This window comes from Molossus molossus, unplaced genomic scaffold (genome assembly GCF_014108415.1).
Source record: "Molossus molossus isolate mMolMol1 unplaced genomic scaffold, mMolMol1.p scaffold_m16_p_4, whole genome shotgun sequence".
In the NCBI taxonomy this organism is placed as follows: domain Eukaryota; kingdom Metazoa; phylum Chordata; class Mammalia; order Chiroptera; family Molossidae; genus Molossus; species Molossus molossus.
In genome coordinates, this window is record NW_023425377.1 from 74,740,707 (window position 1) to 74,765,250 (window position 24,544).

At 40.6% G+C, this 24,544-nt stretch overlaps 1 protein-coding gene across 1 annotated transcript; it reads left to right on the top strand.

Annotated features, from left to right (window-relative positions):
- Positions 1 to 946: 946 nt before the first annotated feature.
- Positions 947 to 9,825, top strand: ZNF846 (zinc finger protein 846). The gene is made up of 7 exons (XM_036239876.1): positions 947 to 1,049; positions 3,608 to 3,704; positions 4,635 to 4,720; positions 5,583 to 5,709; positions 6,447 to 6,527; positions 7,926 to 8,008; positions 8,522 to 9,825. Exons 3-7 carry the CDS (start codon positions 4,688 to 4,690, stop codon positions 9,659 to 9,661), a joined length of 1,464 nt encoding a protein of 487 aa, XP_036095769.1. The 5' UTR covers positions 947 to 1,049; positions 3,608 to 3,704; positions 4,635 to 4,687; the 3' UTR covers positions 9,662 to 9,825.
- Positions 9,826 to 24,544: the final 14,719 nt, after the last annotated feature.

Consider the following 24,544-nt stretch of genomic DNA (forward strand, 5'->3'; position numbering starts at 1 on the left):
CAAAAAATGTACATTAGTAGTTGCCTTGGGCTGGGGTTGAGGGGCAGGGGTGAGGTAGGAGATTATGGCTAAGAGGGTACTGGGTTTCTTTTTTGAAAACGAAAATGTACCAAAATTGATTGTGGTGACTGATGCACAACTCTGAAAGTACGAAAAGTCACTAAATGGCACACTTTAAATGGGTTAATTGTATGCCATGAAAAGTATACCTTAAAACTAAAGGTCTAAATAAAGAACTGAGTCAATGAAAGGGATAGCCCATTTTGTGGACGAACAGGCTTATGTTTGTAAATATGCACACCTCGTTGAACGGGGTCGAAGGGATAAGGGGAAGGTCCGTAGAAGAGCGTTAAGGACCTCTCTGCCGCCGGTACACTCGCCTTAGATCGGGCGGCCCGGAACCAAGCCCTGGGTCGGCCACAACCTAAACCAACATCTCGACGTCTCTCCGCTTCTCCCTCGGGCCTCTGCGTCCCTCGGCCTTCCGGCCGGACCTGCCCTCCAGGACTGTGGAAATCGAGGGTCTGTTCTAGACTCGAGTCCTGCGGCTTCCCCTCGGGTCTAGAAGAAGCCACCACCACCCACGCAGGTCCCCATTCCGGCCTCACGGCTGGCGGAGGCGGAGCTCCGGAGGTGCCGCCCCTTACGCGGGTCGCGGTGCGGCACCGGAAGCGGAAGTGCTCGGGTCTGCGTCTCTCTCCACGTTCCTCCCTGTGTCTGGATAGGTTCTCTCTCCGGTCGGCGTCCGGGCGCGGCGCATAGGCCCATCCGCTCAGGCTGACCGGCAGTCGCGGAGCCCGGTCCCCGCCGGCACCGCGTGGCCGAGGCTTCCCGTGGCTGCTGCGATTTCTCTGAGAGCTCCGCCTGCTCCGCCCGCGCCGGGCCGGGCCGCGGGGGCAGGGCCTGTTCTTCATCCGCCGCCCGCCTCTCTTCGAAAGCTGCGAAAGCAACCTTTCTGCCTTTTCTCCAGAGGGAAAGGCGTTCACGTTCTCTGGGCAATGTCCCCGCGTCCCCCTTTCCTGACCCCCTGGCGATCGCGGCGCGTTCCGGTGAGCACGGCCAGAACTGCCTCGCTGTGGGCGCGCGGTGTTGAAGTTTGGTGACCTGTTAGGTGTTACCTGGTCGTCCATTGACCATTGGTTAATATTGTGCATATCTGCTGTATTGCTACGTCTGTCTCCATGTGTGTTTATAAATTCTTTGAGAGTAAGGAGATTGGAAGTAAGTTGCAGAAATATTTGACCTTTAATAACTTGGTTAATTGCCTCACATGTACCAACAAGGTTATGTAATAATTCCTACAGATTAATACCCAAAATAAAAACTCTGCAGAAAAACGACCCACAGGTTTGAATAGGCTCTTCAATAAAGATCATATATAAATGGACAACAAATACGTGAACAGATGCTTTATGTCAGCAGCAACCAGGGAAATACAAATAAAAACGACAGTGTGATAGTACTACACACTGAATGGTTAAAAGTAAAACTAAAAAGAGTGACAGTGCCAAGTGTTGGTTAAGATATGCCTACACTGTTAGTGGAAACACATTTTTAAAGAGTATCAACTAAGTATAATCTGTTGCACATGTGCACCCATTAAACAAAGACTATATATAGCATCATGACATGGAATAGCCTAAAGTGGAAATAACAGTGGATGGAGAGAAGAATGGATGCACTGTGGCATTTTTTTCCCCTATGGTATACATTTCAGCAAAGAGAAAGACCAAATCCCAGGTAGATATAACCAAATTCCAGGTAAAATAACTTGGATGAACCTCAGAAATATAATGTTGAATAAAAACCAGACACACACAAAAATGCATGCTATTTGAAACTGTTTCTTTAAAATTCAAAACAGGGCAGGAGCCTAGAATGTTAAATGTCCAGATAGTGGTTGCAACTGGGAGGCATGGAGTTAGTGATTTGGAAAAAAAAGACAAGGAGTGTGTATGAGATGCTGGATATGGATATGTTCTATTTCTTGACCTGAATGCTGCTTACCTGGCCCTGATCAGTTCTTCACAATTCACTGAGATTTTTATTCATGATTGCCTCCCTTATTGTATATATGTAATCTAAGTTCAAGAAATGGAACTAAGTGTACTACCTCATAAGGCTGAGTGAGAAATATAGAAGTAGATACAATGTACAAAACGGATGAGTAAAGATAAAATCAATACTTAATGGAAAAAAGTAGAACTGATCAGTAATATGAAAAGGTGAAAAAGATGACATATATATATATATAATAGTTTTTGTAGTTAACTGTGAGATAATATGGAGGACTTCAATTACAACATAAACAAGAAACAGTACTATGATTCAGACCCTGTTGGAGTGGCTAACATGAGAAATGTATTTTGAATTTTTTCTAAAGTCCTGATATTCAAGTTTGAATGTCTTTCTGTCAAAATTGGAGCATGAATTTTTTGAGTAAGTGAGCTATCAATTAATTACCAGTCTTCTGAAGTGATTATTTCCCTATTCAATGTTTATCTTACCCCTATCCAGTCCAGTCTCTATATCAAGGTTATATTTGTGTATGTGTGGTGCTCTTTATGCTTCAGTGGGATTGATTATTTATACTGCTCATCACCAACTGATATCAATTAGTTATGACCTGCATTGCCCACTTGAACTGTGAGATCCTTAACTGTTTCCTCTTCAGTGGCTAGTATCTGGCCTGGCACAAGTAAGGCTCTTACTAAATATTTGCTGAGTAAAGGAAGAAATAAGGAACCGAGGGAGGAAAAGGTTCCAAGTCTAACCAAGCTCCAGCAGGGGGTACTCAGGAAACCTTCTGATTTCATAAAACCTTTTGTACTTCTCCTCTTCATTATGCCTAGCAGAGGGTCTGGACTGAATTCTGGTCACATCAGGAATAACGACAACCACAGGAGATCAGGTGCTTAACACACTAACCTGTGTCTACTCCAGGCTCATGCTTCCTAACTGGTGATTTTGGGTCAAGTTATTAATCATGTGTGAACTTTAATTTTTCCATTTATTTATTTTTAATCTTCACCCAAAGATATTTTTCCATTTATTTTTTAGAAAGAGTAGGAAGGAGAGAGGGAGGAAGGCAGGAAGGGAGAGAAAAAGAGAGAGAGAGAGAGAGAGAGAGAGAGAATCATTAATGTGAGAGAGACACATTGATTGGTTGCCTCCCATACAATACTGACTGGGGCTGGGGATCAGACCTGCAACTGAAGTATGTGCCCTTGACTGGGAATCAAACCCATGACTCTGGTCTGAGGGCCCATGCTCTAACTGCTGAGGCAAGCCGTCTAGGACAGTTTTCTCATTTATTAAATGACAGTATTAATACCCAATTTGGAAGGTTGTTCAGATAACTAAAGGAGTTTATATATGTAGAACTACTTAACAGGTGCTCAGTAAATGGCGATTTTTACTAATATTTGTGTAGTATAGTATTAGTTTTTAATGACTGTCACATGTTTCATCTATAGAGAGATGGCTAAAGAGTGATCTTTGACAATTGCAAAATGTCTGTTGCTTGATGATTGATGTGAACCAGCAACCCAGACACTCTAGTATATGAAAATAAATTGAGCTCAACCTCTTAATTTAAATTCAAAAGCTTTTCTGATGTGATCTGCTGAACAAGAAGTGCAACGTTCTGGGAAATCTCACTGTCAGATTCACAGTGTGCCAGCCATCGATCTGACTCGTGAATGGTGAGTCCTTTTTGATGCTTCTCAAATCATCGACTTTACATAGTTTCTTCATAAATGGCACATACAGTGCTCAGGGTCTGAGTGGTCATGCAGTGGGCCATGTAAGCGGGATTGAAATGGCCAGAGTGTTTATAAGTCAGGCTCCTGGAATTTGGGATGCAAGAAGGTGTGTGTGTGCTTTTTTGGGGAAAAATGTTTATGAATCTTATGTCAGACAGCTCTGCCCCTCTGTACGTTAATTTGTGTACTCTGAGATGGAATTTTTAACCTGTTCCTCATGCGTAGCAAAAGACTGAAAACCATTTTCTTGCTCCAGGTAAGTCAAGGCGCTTTCGTCATATTATGGAAGTACAGTGATACCTCGGTTCTCGAACGCCTCGGTTTTCGACCAAATCGGTATTCGACCAGGAGATTCGAGAAACTTTTGTCTCGGAATCCGAACAAATATTTGGAACTCGAACTTCCGAGATGAGCCGAGTTGAGCCGAATGGCGTTCATTCGGCCCAGCGCGCCTTGCTTGCGTCATCAGTGTGAGTGCAGAGAGAGAGTCACGCTTTGTGGAGAGAGTCACGCTTTGTGGAGAGAGTCACGCTTTACACTGAATTTAACCCTTAGACATACTGTACACTTTTATTTCTTGTTGAGACTTATGTTTTTCTACATATTATATACAAATTAGGCCAGTAAATAGGCATTTTCTGGGGCTTGGAACGAATTAATCCAGTTTCCATTATTTCCTATTGGTTTCATTGCTTCGGTTCTCGAACAATTCGGTTCTCGACCGTCCTCCTGGAACGAATTATGTTCGAGAACCGAGGTATCACTGTAGTATGTTTGTGGTGCGTTATGTGCATGGCATGGAACAGCTTATAGGCATGTGATTGTTGGAATTGAACTGGCTTAGAAGTCCATGCTATTCTTCTCTTTGAGGTCATCGTTCTTGGGATCCTTTCTGTCTTCGTGAGAGGAAAATTGAGGCAAAAATGGTTGCTGGGTTACTAATGGATTCTTCTAAGGTGAGTAGAAAGTTGACTTTTCTTCCAAATGTCATGCTTGTTTCTATCTGGTAGCCATGGTCCCAAGCTTCTTAAAGCAATTATGACACTACTTAAGGAATGACTCCTGGTGAATTTCTCCAGGACTCATGCTATCTCAGATTATACACAGATTACACTGGGAATGATTATTTAAAAATATATGTTTTTAAATTGATTTTTTTTTTTAGAGAGAGAGGTAACAGAGAGAGAGAGAGAAAGAAATATCAATGTGAGAGCAAAACATCGATTGGCTGGCTGCCTCCTGCACATCCCCTACTGGGGATTGAGCCCTCAACCTGGGCATGTGCCCTGACCAGGAATCAAACCGGCAACCTTTCTGTGCACAGGATGATGCCCAACCAACTGAGCCACACTGGCCAGGGCTGGAAATGATTCTTTAATCTTAAAGAATTTACTGATTCTTTCTGATCCTTAGTTATGCTTATTGTTTTACCCTGTATTAAGACAGATCTTATGGAAGGAAAGGAAAGTATCTAATCTTTTAAAATTTGTGTCACTGTGGCAATAATTCTTTTGGTATTAGATTTTACAAAGTGCTGCATTATGTTCAGTGCTAACCACAGCCTATAAATAGAGGAGAAATAAAGCAAGAAGAGCCCATGGTAAACTTGTGGTAAGATAAGTTCAGTTTCATGCCAGTGATACTGGTAAATCCATGTGACTGGATGTAATCATCACGAAGTATCTAAAGCTAGAGAGAAGTCTGGGCCTAGGAATACTGTAGGTTTCCCATCTACCTTCCTCAGTGCCTCATGAATCTTTCTGAGACCATCACCGAAGGTGGTACTTAGCTGAAGCCAGCATGTGTTTGATGGTTTAGCACTTACTGACCTTTGAGGATGTGGCTGTGGACTTCACCCAGGAGGAGTGGACTTTGTTGGATCAGACGCAGAGAGATCTCTATAGAGACGTGATGTTGGAGACCTATAAGAATCTCATTACTCTAGGTAAGTCTGACATTTTTTCTTTTTTTTTTATTCTCACCTGAGGATATTTTTCCATTTTTTGTTCAGGTAGAGTGGGAGGGAGAGAGAGGAACAGAGAGAGAGAGAGAGAAACATCGACGTGAAAGGAACACATCGAGTGGCTGCCACCCGCACAACCGACCAGGGCCGGGGACATACTGCAACCGAGGTACGCGCCCTTAGCGGAAACCGAACCCGGGTCTCTCAGGACCGCAGGCCGACGCTCTAACCGCTGAGCCAAACCGGCCAGGGCTGACATTTTTTCTTTACTGAGTCCTTTATGAAGCGAAAGTTTCTTAAGGACCTTTGCTATCAAATGGGAATACTGTGATAAACAACACTGACATAGTCCTTGGCTTCATGGCCCTTTACTTTCTAGAGGATTCTCTATGAAAATGAAGATCTATGTAAATAAAAGACTATTTCCTTTAGGCACCAAAAACCTTAAGACTTTAAATATGGATTAGGTTGGACATGGTTTTCAGGTCTGAGAGATCTCCAGGCATTTGAGGGTACAGGGAGTGAATGTGCTTGGATTTTGGTTCCTTTTAAAATCATTTTATTGGATTTATTTGAAAATTTGGTCGATAATTTTGCAGTTTGTAAAGTGAGACTTTACTGTCTTGAGCAACCCTGAAGGCTAAAAGGTTGGTTCTTGATTCAAGGACATGTTTTTCATGTCTTGCAAGATTCTCTTCATGTATTTTTCTCTTATTCAGGGTATGAGTCTTGCAAACCCAGTGTCAGCTCTGCACTGGAAGGAGCAGAAGAGCTGAGGACAGGAGCCAGAGTTCTGCAGGGTGAGTTCACAAGCAGATACAGTTTTGTGAAGAGCAGTGCTAGCCTGGGAAAGCAGTACATTTGCAAATGTCACTTGGCAAACTTTTAAAGGCATACTCTTTTTCTGAGAAGACTTAGGCCACTTGGTTTTAGGGTTTCCTCAGGAACCATCTACTTCCCTGTACCCTTAATTTCCACTGATCTCAACCTTTTTTTGTTCTCTCAGAAAGACTTGTTTGGCTTATTTGAAAATTTCATTACTTGCAGGTAGCTCTTTTCCCAGTACTACAGTTTTGACAGCAAACCCTTATCATTGCCAAATTCCTAACACAGCCAAACTCTTTGTGTGCCCTCTTTCTTTTTGTTTCACCATTTTTATTATGTTTCATTTATATTTAGACATACATGTGTGCCATATGCTTTATTTTGAGATAAAATACACATAAATTAATGATTTCAGTGAGTATAATACATTGATATTAAGTACATTCACATGGTTAGGCAACCATCAGCTCTTTTTAATTTCAAAATATTTTTATCACCTCAAAAAGAAGCCATGTACTCATTAAGCAATCAATCCCCGTGTATCCTCACCCCTAATCTCTGCAACCACTTTCTGTCTCTATGGATTTACCTATTCTATAGATACCTTATAAGTGGAATTATACAAAATGTGAGCTTTTGTGTCTGGTTTCTTTCACTTAGCATAATGTTTTTAAGGTTCATCCAAGTTGTGGTATGTATCGGCACTTTATTCCTTTTTATGGCTGAGTAATGCTCAGTTTTCTGACTATATTATATTTTGTTTGTCCAGTTATCCTTTGATGGACTATTTTGCACCACTGGCAATTGTGAATACTGCTGCTATGGACATTTGTGTACAAATATTTGAATACCTGTTTTCAGCTCTTTTGGGTACATAAGTAGGATTGAAATTACTGGGTCCTACAGTCATTTTGTTTTAATTTGATACCAAACTATTTTATACAGAGGCTGTACCACATTACAGTCCCACCAGCAATTAGTGACTTTTCATCCATTACTTTTGTATGTTCTACATTTTTTGTAGTACAGCCCCTGAAACGTGTGTTCTGTTAGCTTAGTTTTCAGAAATTTCTTAAATGCCTGGAGTCAAGAGAAGAAAACTAAAAATTATCTAAAACACTCTCTTGGTGATATACAGTGGCTTCTTTCTTTCTTAAGTGTTCCTTGGATGTTGTACCTATTGACTAGATTCCAAATTTGGCAAGAGTTGGTTCTGATAGTTTTTGTAGGCTTGTTAGTTGTTTTCTGGCTGGAAGGAGCCCTGGAGTTCCCTATGCACCATATTTTGTGAGGTAATTTTCTGTGCCATATGTTTTTAAACAACTTTATCTCACAAATTTTCTCCAAACTTTAATTTTTTTATGTTCCTTCAGAATTGGATTTACAACTCAAAACCAAAGTTTCCACACCTCTTCAAGATATTTCTGTGGGAAAAACACCAAATGGAATACAATTGGTAAGACCTCCAAGAAGTAACTTTTGTCCTCCACATCAGGACCACAAATACAAAATCCATGCAAATGATATGAGATAAATGCCATTTACCCAGAGAAAGCAGAGTGAGTCTATGAAAAGATTCTCTGAATATCAAGAATTTCAGGAGCACTCTAAACTTACTTCAGATCTGTTTCTCCACAGAGATCTCACAAGTAAACATCTACGTATATGTAACTCTGTTATTCAGATTTACATGTATATAAATATATGTAAACACAGTTTAGTCTAAATAATTATCAGAAAAACTCTCTAAGGTACTCTGTAAAAGTAGAGAATATACTCCAGGGTCCTGGCCTTATAGCTTATTCAACTTAAAATAACTAAAAAATAGGGCAGGAACTCCATACACTTAATGGAAATAGGAAAAAAATTGATTATGATAAAGTTTCTAGTGCATAAAAGTTGTGATGGTGACATTCTGTTAATATAATGAATGTGAAAAAGTTTTTAATGATCATTTATATCTTAACAGGAGGGAAGCAATGCTGGAGTGAAACAGTATGGTTCTAACCAATGTGGAAAAATATTTAGTGAACACTCATTTCTTATGACTCACATTAGACAGAAAACTTCTAAAGGTTATCAGAATAGAAAAGTATTCAAAAAGGACTTTGATCAAACCTTCAAGGAAATCCACTTTGGGGAGAAAACTTATGTGTGTGTTCAACATGAAAAGGCCTCTTGTCAGCTTTCAAATCTTACTGGGCACAAAAAAACTCAGACACAACAAAAATTGTGTGAATGCAAAGATTGTCAGAAAACATTTGTTAATCAGTCATCCTTAAAGGTACATATGAGACACCATACTGGAGAAAAAACATATGAATGTAAAGAATGTGGGAAAACTTTCACCCATTCCTTATACCTTACAGATCATATAAAAATTCACAGTGGAAAAAAGCCCTACGTATGCATGGAATGTGGGAAAGCCTTTACTCGATCCACAGGACTTATTTTACACATACGAATTCACACTGGAGAAAAATCATATGAATGTAAGGAATGTGGAAAAGCCTTTATTCATTCTTCGTACCTTATGAAACATGGAAGGATTCACAGTGGAGAGAAGCCATATCTTTGTAAGGAATGTGGGAAAACTTTTACCCGTTCCTCAGGACTTGTCTTACATATGCGAACACACACGGGAGAAAAACCCTATGTATGTAAGCAGTGTGGGAAAGCCTTTAATAATTCTTCAATGCTTAATCAACACATAAGGACGCACACTGGAGAGAAACCATATGAATGCAAGCATTGTGGGAAAGCCTTCACTCAGTCATCAGGCCTTACTACTCATGTAAGAACTCACACTGGGGAGAAGGCCTATGAATGTAAAGAATGTGGAAAAGCATTTGCTCGTTCCACAAATCTTAATATGCACATGCGAACGCACACTGGAGAAAAGCCATACAAATGTAAAGAATGTGGGAAAACCTTTAGATATGCCACATGCCTTAATATTCACATGCGAACGCACACTGGAGAGAAACCATATGAATGTAAGGAATGTGGGAAAACCTTCACTCAATCTTCAGCACTCACTAAACATCTAAGAACTAAGGCATGTGAAAAACCCTGGAAATCTTCCTCAGACCTTAGTATTCACATCTAAACTCATCTGGATAAAGACCTTATGAAAGCAGCTCATTCTTCAGTGAGGCACCGAGCAGCTTCCCCAGCAGATGCAGAGAAGCATGTCTTTGTAGAGACTCTGACTGGTGAGACTGTAACCCTCAAGGTCATTTCTAAGTGACACCATTGAGAATGTCAAAACTGCCCTGGCCAGTTTTTCTCAGTGGTTAGAGCATTGATTCCCTGACCAAAGAGTCACAGGTTCAGTTCCAGTCAAGGGCACGTACCTCAGTTGTGGTTTGGTCCCTGGTCCTGGTCGGGGTCATGTGGGAGGCAACCAATCAATGTTTCTCTCTTGCTCTCTCCCTCCCACTCTATCTGAAGATAAGAGAATATCAAAACTAAAATCCAAGACAGGGAGGGCATTCTGCCTGACCAACAGCATTTGATTTTTGCAGACAAACAGCTGGAGGGTGGTTGCAGTGTCTCAGACTATAATATCTAGAAAGAGTCCACTTTGCACCTAGGGCTTCCTTTGCAGGGAGGAATTGTCGAGCCCTCCCTCTGCCAGCTTGCCCAGAAGTACAACTGCAACAAGACAGTGTGATGCAAATGTTATGCCACCTACACCTCTGAGCTGCCAACTGCTCCAAGAAGAAGTACAGCTACATCAGTAACCTGCATCACAAGAAGAGGGTCAAATAAGGCCTCTCCACCACCTTCTCAGCCCACAGGGCAGCCTTTTACATGAATCTTGGCTCTGGAGCCTCAATGAAGTTTATCATTGGGGGAAAAAAAAGACCTTATGAAGGTAAAGAATGTTAAAAAAAACAACAACTTTAGTCAGTTTTCATCCTTACGCAACATCTGAGAACTTACTTGGGGCAGAATTCCCATTCATATGAGGTATATGGGAGAGCAGTAATTGTTCATACCTTACAGAACATATAAGAACTCACACCTGAGAGAAAACCTGGTTATAAGGCATGTGAGGAAGCATTTTTGGTTAATTTTTGTTCTAACATTAATTTTACATATCTAAAATTGCCATAAATGCCATGTGAAGGTGAGAATAACATACAGCCTTAAGCAATTTCACATTCTTTAATAACAGCATGTGACAACTCACATCGGGGAAAAACCATCTGTGTATAATGAATGTAGTATTAAACTATGTAATGTTGAGGCCTTAATATCCACATGAGACTTCAAATTGGCATAAAGCCCTGAGGGTAGAAGATACAGGAAGACCTACACTTGCTTCCCATATCTTTTAGGAACTCAACACTTAAAAACTTGTAGTGGAGAGATGCCCTTCATATGTAGGAAATTTGGGAAAACCTTCAGAAATTATTTGAAAGTTTCAATGTGCAAGAATTCTCACAAATGTAAGAAATGTTAAAAATTGTTCAAGTGGTCTGAGTAAATCATAACATGCAGTGATACTTTATGTGGGAGGTACTATATGTGGGAGAGCTTTATTTCTGCCTCATGTTAATGTTCTTTGGTAATCTTGCAGAGACAGAAAATGTTACGAATGTTAAACTATAGGAATGCCTGTGTGTGTATGTGTATTTTTTGGCTTTCAACCTTTAGTAAAATGGTAATTCACATTGGAGAAAAATTGTGATTGATGGGCACATGGGAAATGATGTATACATTGTATAAATCTTACACTACACACAAAACTATGCCCTAGAAAGAAGCTATATGACTATAAAAGTGTGGGAATTTTTTTTTTTGTTAATATATATCCCTTTATAGATTTGTAAAGTAGTTCTTGGAGGGATAAACTATGGATGTGAGGGATTTTGGAAAGCTTTCAATACTGTTCTTCACGTACTTTACACAAGAGAATTCTTCATGGAGGAGAAATTGAAGTGATATGAAAATGAGGTTGTCTTTCTGTGTGTCTTAATCTCAGGGAAAGCACCCAGTCCCTTAATTCTCTGTGGTAGTTTTGTATTATAAAGTTTAATTGCTTTTAAAGACACTCTAGAACAGTGGTTCTCAACCTTCCTAATGCTGTGCAACCCTTTAATATAGTTCCTCATGTTGTGGTGACCCCTAGACAAAATTATTTTTGTTGCTACTTCATAACTGTAATTTTGTTTTCTGATGGTCTTAGGTGACCCCTGTGAAAGGGTTGTTTGACTCCCCAAAGGGGCCGTGACCCACAGGTTGAGAACCGCTGCTCTAAAATGTCTGCTCTATGATATTTCATATACTGTAATGGTGTTTTCATTATGGTTTAGCTTTAAAGACTTCCTCATTTATAGTAGACTATGAAATATTTGGATATTGGTGATGTAGGGGCATTTTATAATTTTGGGGGGAGTACTGATTTCTAATGTATTTGCAAGTGGGTCATAAAATGGGCTATTTATGATATGCTTTTTTGTTTATAGGAAAATGATCTCTGGCTTTGTATGGCAAGCAGTATCTAGTTGTCTCTTATGTATTCCTTGTCCTTTGGTATCTTATAAATAGAATCCAGGTTATCTCCAGGAGGTTAAAAACATTCCACTTCTTAGTTTTTCTTGGATTTATGGGAGGCTATATTTCACAGTTCTGGCTAATAAGAAGTAGGCAGAAGTCATTGGTATGGATTCTGGAGAAGCTGTTCATCTAATACAGTTATTTCTCTTTAATTATTGCCCTTTACCCACCTCCCCCCTTCCTCAAAATCACCTTTCCTGGATTTTGGGTGATAAATTTTGTGCTGTAGGGACAGAAACCACAGACAAATATGGTCTGGTTAAAAAACACAGGCACACTTTCCCTGCATTAGTGTCTTTGCATGAGTCATTGAACTGCCTGTTTCTAGACTTCTTGGTACATGAGAAAAACCAGTTCCTTATCAGGCTGAGCACTTAGACATTTGAGAGTCATCAGTGTATAGATGGCACTTAAAACTATTAGGTTAGATGGTTTTACTTGAGGATTGGGGACTTTTCTTTCTCACACTGGAATGCTAGGCTGAGGGGCCTGATTGGAGCTGCCTCTTGCTCCACAGGGGGTACCTCTGCAGTTGTCGAGATATCCCTCCCAGATTTTATCTGCCACATGTGGGCAAGGGACTAGCCTGTTCCTTGTCCCCACCCCTCATACTAGTCTCTCTGAGGCTTCTTTAATTCCCTAGTTGTAGGACTTCAATTCAGCCAAATTTCAGGTGATTCTGAATGGTGGTTGTTTGGCAGTTTGTTATTTATTTCTGTTTAATCCTTACCCGAAGATATGTTTTTATTGATTTTAGGGAGAGAGGAATGGGGGTGCGGTGAGAGAAACATCGATCTGTTTCCTCCTGTATGCTCCCTGAACCAGGGATCAAACCCACAACTTAGATATGTGCCCTGACTGGGAATTGAACCTGCAACCTTTTGTGTATGGAATGACACTCTGACTGAGCCACCTGGCCAAGTCTGTAGTTTAGTTGTAATTTTGATGTGGTTGTGGGAAGAAGCAAGTACTACATTTACCTATGCTGCCATCTGACAGTCTTATGGGAGCTCCCTTGTATGTAGCTAATTGCCTTTCTCTTGATTTTAATATTCTCTCTTTGTCTTTTTGCATTTTAGTTATGATGTGTCTTGGTGTGCGTCTCTTTGAGTTCCTCTTGTTTGGGACTCTTTGTGCTCCCAGGATTTGTATGTCTATTTCCTTTATTAGGTTAGGGAAGTTTTTAGTCATTATTTCTTCAAACAGGTTTTTAGTTTGTTACTTTCTTTTTTCCCCTTCTGGTACCCCTGTGATGTGAATGTTGTTATGCTTGATGTTCTCCCAGAAGTCCCTTAAGCTATCCTCAGTCTTTAAATTCTGTTTTCTTTTTGCTGTTCCAATTGGATATTTTCTGCTACCTTGTTTTCCAAATCACTGATTCATTACTCTGGTTCATCTAATAATCTGCTGTTGATTTCTTCTAGTGTGTTTTTCATTTCAGATATGATATTCTTTATTTCTGACTGGTTCTCTTCCATGGTTTCTATGTCCTTCCTAATTCTTACTGTCTCTTTGTGAAGTTCTCATTAGCATCATCTATTCTTCCCCTGACTTGAGCATCCTTATCACCAGTGTTTTAAAATTTGTATCTGGTAGATTGTTTGCCTCCATTTCATTTACTTATTTTTCTAGTGTTTTCTACTTTTTTTTTTTCATTTGGGATAGTTTCTTTGTCTCTTCATTTTGGCTGCCTCCCTGTGTTTGTTTTAATGTATTAGGTAGATCTTCTATGTCTCTCAGACTTGGCAGAGTGACCTTAGGTTGTAGGTGTATTGTGGGGCCAGTGGTGCAGTCTCCCTGAGCCAGGTGCCTCATCAGCATCCCTTATTTGGGTTGTGTGTGTGCCTTTCTGTTGTAGTTGAGTCTTGATTGCTTTTGGCATGTCAGTGGGTGGTGTTGACTCTCATGCTGGCTTTGAGGATTGGCCACAACCACAGGATATGAACTGCTATGTGTAGGCTGACTCTGTGGTGTAGAATTTGCCCCAGCAGGGGTCTAGTGCCTGCTGAGATGACTATTTGTGTGTGCTGCTTGTTGAGCCAATCAGGTGGTGCTATGTTTTGGTCTGAAGTTGGCCACCATGTATTGGGCCTGGGGCCTTTTGGTCTGGTTCAGGTCCAATTCAGTTGCTCATTTTGACTGGCCTAGAGCTACCTGCTATGAGCTACAAAGCACTCTGCAGTTGGTAGCTGCCTATGCTGGGCCTGGAGGTGAAACTGTCTCAGGCAGGATGCAAGTTGGGCGAGTTGGGATCTCAAGAGTTTAGTAGGGTGGGCAAGTTGTATTCACCAGGTTAGTGCAGCTTCAGATATAGTGTCAGTGCTGAGCCTGGGGCCACTCAGCAAGAGTTACAGTGCACACTAAGGCCTGCTGCCTGCCTGGATCCTGTGGACCGTTGAGAATCCTTAAGAAAGACTTCAGGGTGGGCCAAGGCTAGTCTGCCACAGAAAGAGCCTTTATCAGTGTTTGGGCCGAGGTTGGCTGCCTTCTGATGAAACCTCTGGTGGTGCGCGGGTTGGTTGGGGCAGTGTCCTAGGGAAATGCTGGGGTGGAGGTGGGGGAGTGGTGTTCACCAGGTTAATGGAGATTCAAATTTGTCTTTGTGGGGAGAGAGCTCAACACAGGTGAGATGGTGTCCACCTGCTGGCTGTGTAGGAGGATGACTTAATACAGGGACAATGGAGGCTGTCTCTCCAGCCCTCAGACTGAAGCCACATGACTCATATTTCCCTCTATGTCTTGGGTGCCCTCTGGTATGCCTTCTCTCCCCTGGAGCCCAGTGTGAGTGCCTGCAAGTGAGTGAGTCTGTGCACCAGCCCTTTATTGTGAGAATATACCCTGAATAATTTTTGCACTACAATAATTAGTACATAATATTATTGTCTCTCAGGATGGTGACTGTATAATTTTTATTTTCCTGGGTGTGCTGCTGACATGGTAAGGAAGATGAAAGTGTGAATTTGTCAAAGAATTTACTTATTCATAAGCATTTACAGGTGTCTTCAATTTTTAGTACTGTGCTACAAGAGGGAAATAAACAAGAAGAGCTTATAGGTTTGTTGTATTGAGATAAGTTTATGTGCTATAGGTTCCATTAAAGCCATAACTGAAGGAGATCGACCATGAGTGAATGTAAATAGAATAATACCAAGGACCACTGTACCCTGATGGAGATGATCAGAGATCTTATATTCTCTATTTTTATTGGGTCCTCCGCCATCATTTCCAAGTGAACATTGGTGGAGATGTTATTTTGCTGAAGCCAAATAGTGTGTGATGGGTTAGGACTCAGTGACCTTTGCTATGTGGCTGTGAACCTCATTGAGGAAGAATTGAGTTTATTGGGCATAACTCAGAAAAACATATACAAAGACATGATGCTGGTGAATTGCAAGAACCTGCTCACTGTAGATAAGGCTGCCATCATTCCTGCAGTGTCTTGCTACACACACACACACACACACACACACACACACACACACACAGTTACTGAGTTGCAGGATAAGTGGTGTTAAATCTGAATCTAATAAAACTAACAGACACTAGCCTGTACTCTAGTGGGTTTTAATCTGGGCGGTTTCTTTAAAGATGTGGTTCTAGGGCCCTGGCCATCTAGCTCAGTTGGTTGGAGCACCGTCCCACACACCAGAGATGCAAGTTTGATTCTTGGTTAGACACATACTTGGGTAGCAAGTTTGATTTCCACTGGGGCACATATGGGAGGCAACTGATCGATGTTTCTCATATCTATATTTCTTTCTCCTTTTCTCCCTCTCTAAAAATCAACAAACGTCCCTGGGTGAGGATTTAAAAAATGTGGTTCTAGGACTTACAGAATCACCATCACTCTCTTAGAAATGTGTTTTCTCAGCCTCTACCATTGACCTACTTGGTCAGCTCTGGCATTGGGGCCCAGTCATGTGTACTTAATGAACACTAAATATTTCTTATGGATATCAAAGTTTAACAGTCACTGGTACAGTGGTTTCTTTGTGAGAATGAACACTTTTTGTATTTACTTTATTTCCCATTTCAATAAAAGCCTTAATGCATTATAAATCAGTACGTATATCTTAACATGGGTTTCAGAGGCCAGATATAAATGATCTTCTTGTGGCATAAAAAGAGGTAATATTTCCTTTTATTTTTTTGTTTTTGTTAATTCTCACTTGAGGATATTTTCTGCATTGATTTCTAGAGAGAGTGGAAGGGAGGGGAGGGGAGAGAGAAACATCGATGTGAGAGAGAGAGAGAGAGACATTGATTGGTTGCCTCCCAAATGTATGGGATTGAACCTGTAAACCAGGTACATGCCCTTGACCGGGAATTGAACCTACATCTATTCGGTCCTCAGGCCGATACTCTTAATTGCTGAGCCAAACTGGCAAGGGCCAGCCTATTTTAAGACTGGACTTGAGGCAGAAGGATTCACCATTCAACTTAAATAAACAAAGCTGGAGATATATGAATGAATGGAAATGGCAAAAATCATAATCATTGTATTGATATTTTGATTTTGAGATGAGTAGGATTAATGAATGAATCTGAGAAATCATGATCATTTATGTATTCATCAACATGATAGAATACACAGTGGGTGGGAACTTTGTGACTATAAGCACTGTGGAAAAGACTTCAAAAACTCATGTCATAGGACACAGAGGTGATCTCAAAATATAGGGAACACTCATGAGGGTAATCATTATGGAAAAAGCTTCCTTGCTCTGCAGAAGAAAACCTCTGCTGGAGAGAAATTTTCCATATTTAATCAGTGTGGAAAAACTGTCAGCCTGACTCCAAACATTGGGTACTAGAAAACTAGCATGCAAGAGAAAGCCTTCAAATGTAGTGACAGTGGGGAAGCCTTTGTTAATAAAGCTTACCTTTTGGCACATGAGTAGTCAGAATGAGAAAAACTATGAATGGAAGGAATGCAGGAGAGCTTTTATTAACTCCATAAACATTGGTGTCACTGTAGAAACTCAACCTGCTAAGAGATGTTATAAATGTAAGGAATGTGGGAAAATCTTCTGATATTCATATTTTAAGTTCACATGGCAATCTACACTGGAGGAAACCCTATAGATGTAAGGACTGTGGAAAACCTATCTTCAGTCTTCTCATACGAAACCTTATACTGGAGAGGCACTCTCCATATTCAGAATATATTCTATCTACCTTCACATTACATGTGAACCCTTATTTGAGAGAAATCCTATGAAGGTAAGGAATGTGGGAAATCCTTCACTGCCTCCGTGAGCCTAATTCGGCATGTAAGAATACATACTAAAGTGAAACCTTATACATGTAAGGAATGTGGGAAAGCCTTGTAAAGACATACAAATGCACAGTGAAGAGAAACCTAAGAATTAAACAATGTGATAAAGCTAACGGTTTTTCAATTCATTTTACATACATTAAAATTTTACCCTATAAAGATGTAAAAAGTGTGGGAAATTCTTCTGTTCTCTCAGTTCCTTTTGGTTTTATGACAAATGTGAGTCACAGTCAAAAGGAAGTGAATGTAGGAAATATAGGATATGCTACCCTGGGTCTAAAATCTAAGGGTTTGTTGAGATGCATAGAGATCTGGGTTGTCCTATAGATCTATTTAGTCATTAATGATTTGGCCCTTACCATTCCTGTGCATGATGTGCTTATCTTTGCACTGATAGCCAAGCCAGAACAGTCTAGTTGCTATACCTTCCAGGTTGCAATTTGGGCAAAAATGGGCCTACAGGATTGACTTTTAACCATCTTCTAATCACCTGGATTCTCTGGTTGGGTTAATAGGCATTTTTATAGGGTAAAATTGTAAAGACAGTGACTGCTTCACTGTCTATACTGCTCACTGAGTCCATTTACATTGAGTCACTCTGGCCAAGGCAGTGTGGGAGGGCCTCCCTTGCCAGAGGCTATGTTTGACAGGGACGTCGATACCCTATGGGGAAGTGTTCAGTGACATAAAAAAACAGTGAACTGAAAGCACTCTCATGGTTAAAAATTGGCTGCCTCCTTAAGGGAACATAGCAGTGGGGACTGCATGATTGCCCTACTGTGAACAAAACTTAGTAATGATGATGGGGACAGGTGCGCTCCCACTATTCTCCAGCTTTGCCTGCGTCATACAGACTTCACATTGTCCTGTTCCATCCCAAATGAATTTGGTCCTGGCTGTCTCCCTCAGTCCCCAGTATTGCCATCCACTGAGGCTCCCATGGGAATTGTCCCTTGATCTTTTGGTGACTACTGCAGTCCGTGCAGCTCTGGCCCTTCACTTTCAGCCCAGACCTGCCTCTCTCACAGACCATTGCCTTATTTTCACCTCTTCTATTTCCTTGAGTCCTCTGCCACTTCTCACACAAATGGTGTCTTGTAGGTCCCTGGGGAGGTGGACTTTGCAAAGGAAATTGCTGCCACTAAGCTGTGTGTCTTTTCCACAGGATACAACAGCAGGAAGGCATCCCTTTAGTACAAGAGCCTTGAGGTGGGGCAGAATTTTATTCACTGGAGCTGAGGAGAACAGGGTCAGCTTTTGCATTTGTTTTCAATCAGAGGGAGAGAACATACTCTTCACCAGGTTAACTTCTGACCCTTTGGAACATAGCTCTTTTCATTACTACCCTTCAATGAAAAAAAGAATCACTTTTATTAGTGGAATCAATGTCATCATTTTTACTGAGTGGAATTGAAAAGTTAATGGGACTGGTGGAGAAATTCCATTTCTTTACTATCAGTCTGTGTGTCTTTCAATCTAGAATGAATCTCTCACAGGCAACATAGAGATGGGTTTAGTTGTTGATTCCCAATATTGAATGCCTTTCACCCATTTCCCCTGGTTTTTCTTGATACTGTGGAATGAGTGTTGTTTTTTTTTAAATCGTCACCCGAGACGAGAGAGAGTGGGAGGGAGGGAGAGGAAGCACGCATGCGTGGGCAAGAGATCTACGTGAGAGAGACACATTGATTGGTTGCCTTCTGCCTGCACCTGAGCAGGGTGGGGATTGAACCTGCAACCCAGGTATGTGCCCTTGATTGGGAATTGAACCCTCAACCTTTTCGTGCACAGGCTGATGCTCTAACAATTGAGCCATATGGGCCAGGGCTGGAATGAATACTTTTGTTATTTAAATCTTCTCAAGATACTGTAAAGAAACCCCTCCAAGGCCATGCAAATCCAGTGTCTCAGAATAAACTTAACCTTAGAGAATTTCTCTGAGTTTTACAGGTGCCCAGGGGACCTCTTGCATGTAAATGGTGTGATTTACTCTGCTGGCTACTGCCCAACCACAGGAGTTCCACCAAAGGACAAGGTAGAATGGGACCAGATAGCCAAACACTGGCATGGGACAAAATGACCCGATCAGTAATCAACACTGTCTGTGGACAGGTTTGATCAAAAGGGGGAAATATGAAACCTGAGGAGAAATATGTCTGTCATCACAGACTTCTTGCAATTAACTGGGCCCAAATTTATAACCAGAGTCTAGCAGCCATTGCAGGGGCCTCCCACATATTCTGCATTTTAGGAAAATCCACAGAGTGAGCTTTCACCCTCCTGTATTATGCTGTTGACTGTTGCCTTTCTGAGTCGACCACTTCAGGGGAGCCCTGGTTTTGTCTTTCAGCCAATGGATTGAGACCTGTCCCACCCAATCAGGACTATGTATGTGAATTGTGTCCTCATTTGCATCTATACCAACCAATTAGAGCACACTTTAGACCAATCAGAACTGCATAATTTGGAAACTTCATTTACATAAAATTGAGAACTTGGGCAGGAACTTTAAAAAAATATGTTTTAATTAATTTATTTTTTTTAGAGAGAAGAGATAGAAACACCGATGTGAGAGAGAAACATCAATTGGCTGCCTCCTGCACACCCCCTACTGGGGATTAAGCCTACAACCTGGGCATGTGCCCTGACTGGGAATCGAACCAGGACTTCTCAGTCCATGGGATGATGCTCAATCCACTGAGTCACACCGGCTGGGCAGGAACTTTTTTTTTTTTTTATAAAAGACAGCTTCCTCTTTGTCTTGATGGAGCACAAGTTAAGTTACTAACTGAATCTGTGTTTCCCAGGCTGCAGCTCCTTTGTATCAAATAAATACTTTTATTTTTATTAGAGTCTAATAGGAACTTGTTTTACAATATACAGAAATAACCACACTTTTGGCAACTAAGAAAGTACTTTATCTTTCTACCTGTATATGATTAAAATAAAGAACAGGTAAAGGAAAAGACAAATTTTCAGATGACAATATTCTCAAATGAGAACACACAAAAAGAAGAGGCCTTATGCGTACATAAGAAGAGGCCTCAACCAACTTCCCCTCAGTGTTCACTGGAACACTCCCTCCAGGTCCATGAGAACTGGTGGCCTGGGAGTTGGAGCAATGTGACTCACACAGTGGACTTTCTTTTCCTGGAGAGAAACCACAGAGGTTACTTAGAAGGTTCCTGAAGAGAGAAGCACAATGGATGAAAAGCCCCACAGATGCACCCTCACCACACTTTCCAACCCAGCTCAACATGGGGCTGAGGGCCTGGCTGTCACAAGTGAAGGGAGCCAGGCCTGTCTAAGAAGGCCACTCCAAGGTGGGGGCCAAATCTGTCTTTTTAATGTCCTCCTTGCACCCCAGGGCCCTCCCTTCACACAGGCCTCCCTCAGAATGGGCTCAACTGCTCAAGAACCAATGTGAATCACTCCAAGGGGCTGATGCTACTTCCAATCCTTGATTTCTAGGCCCATAATTTCTATAAACTAGAGATACAGCACATTATTATTGTCATTGATTGAAGGTGTATTTCACATCCTGTGAATTATGTGGCCAGATGTCCTGTGTATTCTAATGCTTGCACCAAATATGGTCTGCATCTTTGAAATTACATGTGTTTCTATAGCATCTATTAAAGAAATGTTAAACTCTCCCATTCTCTGTACTTCCTTTAGGGTACATTTTACCCTTGTTCTCTCCTTCCTTGACAGACTGTATAGGTGATTTATATTTGTAACCTATATTTATTTCCCAAATACTCTTCCACCAACTTTAGCTGAGTTATTTCTACCCCTACACCTCAATATAGAGGTAATAAATGGAGCTCCCCCAATATCAACAAAGGCTTTCATGTCACCAGCGAAGGTTAAGGGATGTTTTTCAGTCCCTACTTGGTTAGTCCTTTCAACAGAATGCCAGCTATTAACCTCTCTGCTTTTCTTCAGAAAGGACCTCTTTGCCTGCACAACACCATGGACACCAAATTATTCTTAAAATCTCAGGTTCTTCAAGGTGAGAACATCATAGCAAGTTAGTTTCTGGGTTTGGTTCCTGAGGAAATTAAACATCCCTTTGGAGACACCTTGTCACTTTTAAGTTTAACCAAAGAGAGAAAGAATTCCTCCTTGGAGAAAATACCTTCTTTCCCCACTGTGCATAAACAGAGCACTGGCTGAAAATTTTCCATTCTGTTATCTTTGTGCCCCAAGGGAGCTGTGTTATTTGGAGAAAGTAAAGTCAACAGAACAATTTATTTAATAAAGAGCTCTGAGACTTCAACCATTGAGATGATAGTAACATATCCCTTTTGCCCATTTCCTAAAATTCTTTGATCTCAACCTATGTGAAAACCCAAATGGGCTTCTCTGGGACAGACCTCAAAGAACAGAGAGCTTCAGTGATAACCATTAAAGAGGGTCATTGTGTCCTAGTGAGGGCTGGCAGAGTAAGAAGAAAAAGTGGAGAGAGAGTGCATACTGGTCTTTACCTCTATAATGAGACAAGAAAACGCTACAAAGGTACAGTCTCTGTAGTTTTAAGGTACTTTAGTTTCTATGGGAACTGGTCTTTTCCAACTCTTATTCTGTTTTCTTCTCTCTCTTTGTGGACTCTAGAGACTCTCTATAATGAGAGTTACTTCCCAGAGAATCTCCAATTCTTCTCAACTCTTTCCCATAATCATAGGCTCTTCTCGCATATTCTGTGTCCAGTTATTTATTTATTAACTATTCATGGAGATCCATTACGTATGAGGTATTGTTTGTTTTCTTCCTCATGTAATTGTATTTTTCTGTTATATTCCCTATTTTTGCAGCAGAGTGGAGTTACTCATAGAGCTTAATAGTTTTTACTGTGTAGTGTCCACAATATTATTGACACACAATGTACTTGTTTCTGATGTTCAGTACTCAGACTAGTTTCTTTTTCTCATCTTACCAATCTCTTGAATGTTCTTGTGACCATCGATATTAAAACGATTGGTGTTGGAGACTACTGATTCAGGAATAACTGATGCTGGAGCAGACTGCCTTGGCCTTTTCATGAATTTAACTCAACTATTTAGTGTAGAATATACTGTTTGCTGCAGCTTTAAAACAACTGCTTTACTGGGTTAAGAAATTGTCCTCAGTTTCCTCACTTAGTGAGAGGCTCTGTCCTGGTTGTTAAGCACAGTAATGGCTGCTACGTTTTCCCAAATACATTGTCTATCGTGATTATGGTTAAGAACCCCCTCTTTTTGGTGAGTTATGTTAGCAAACATTTTAGTGCTAAACCAACTTTTCATACCTAGAGTGGGTACTACTTATTCATGATATATTATTCTTTTAAAATAGATACGAATGCATTCTAGTCAACTTTGCTATTTTGTGTGCATATGCAGGCATGTGATGTCCTTTGAAGATCACTTTTTTTGTGTTATAATTGATGTTTTGGTCTCAATCTTTATTATGTATCTAACATTTGTATGTGTTGAGCACCTATGCCAGGCACTATGCAAGTCCCTGGAAGGCAATGGTGAGCAAACCTGTCATGACATCAGATCCACAAATAAACATAAAATTGCCAGCATGAGAGGCACCTCAAGGAATACTTCAGGATGCTTGAGAAATGGGCCTCACACACTCTGTCCCCCTGACCCTCACCCTCTGTTCTCCATCTCAGTAGCCCTGCAAATCTTTCATTCCCAACCTTATTGACCCACAGGGCAAAAATGGATTCTGTCCTCTCAGCCCCAAAGGAGCCCTTTCCTTATTTTCTCTGATTAACAATTACCCATCCTTCTTCTCACAGTTCAAATATTTACATCAGAGAAGCCTTGTCTACCCACCTCCCCAGACTAAATGGTCCTCAGTGATTTCTTTCTCTTTGTAATTAACTGCTTTCTCTAGGTATTTATAATGCCCATCTTTTTTTCTTTTTTCTTTTTCTGTCATGGTGAATGTAAACATTTATTTGCATCTTAAATTTGCCATTTAATCTTTTAGGGATGCTTTGATTTATAGAAGCTTTGAATATTTTTAATCAAAGCTATCAATACTTTTTTTTTCTTACAATTAACTGCTGATTTTTAAAGCAACATGTGTTTACTCAAGAGCATGTATATACTCACACACTTGCTTTGTATTTTATTTTAGTGGTTTTGTGATTTCTGTTTACCCTCCTTATCTATGCAGTCCTCCTGCCTCCCCCTATCCTTGGAAGAATACATCTGGCAGGCAGCATCTGAAAGAGAAGCCACAAGGATTGTCACTAATTAGAAGTGCTGCATGGTGACAAAAGAGGTAACAGATTTGTTGTTTTTCTAATGATCAGACTTCCATCTTTGTTGGCTGACCCAGTTTAAGGGGATTATAGATCAGTGATGGCCATGAAAGATAGATTTGTTGTGACATTAGGAACAGAAGTTCACATTTATCAGGTGTCCATAGTATATCACAAGAACCACACTACAAAATAACATGCATCATCTCATTTAAATCACTCATTAGTCTTATAATGTAGAAAATATTTATGACTCTCATTTTAGAGAGGAGGTTATATGCAGCTAAGAGAGATTAAAGAACTTTGTCAAGGTTACACACATAGGAAGTTGGTGGACCAAAATTCTGTTCTAGGAAGTTTCACTCAAGATCCCATTTTCTGAATCACATCTCTGCACTGCACTTTGGGAGAGTTATATATCAAAGATTGTTGTAATAAAAGGAATAGGTTATCATTAATAATAGCTATAATTTACTGAGATCATACTGTGCACAAAGGCTTTTTTTAATACATAGAAGACAATATCAGTAACAACATTTTTAGAAATAAAATAAGGCACTTGAGAGTTAACTGTCACATCAATGGAAAACATTAGTTCATAGAATTAAGGTTGTTTGAGTAGAGAATCCAGGAATTAATGTCTGCTATAGAGCTATTTAAATGTACTTGCCTCCTCCCACAACCACATCAAAATTACAACTAAACTACAGAACAACCATCATTCAGAAGCCCCTGAAATTCGAGCTGAATGGAAGTCCTAGAACTACAAAATTGAAGTAGAAGCCACATTGAGACTGGAAGGAGGGGCAGAGATGCAGATGGGCTGGTCCCACACCCATATGTGGTGGGTAAAAATGAGGAAGGACACCTTGGCTAGGAAG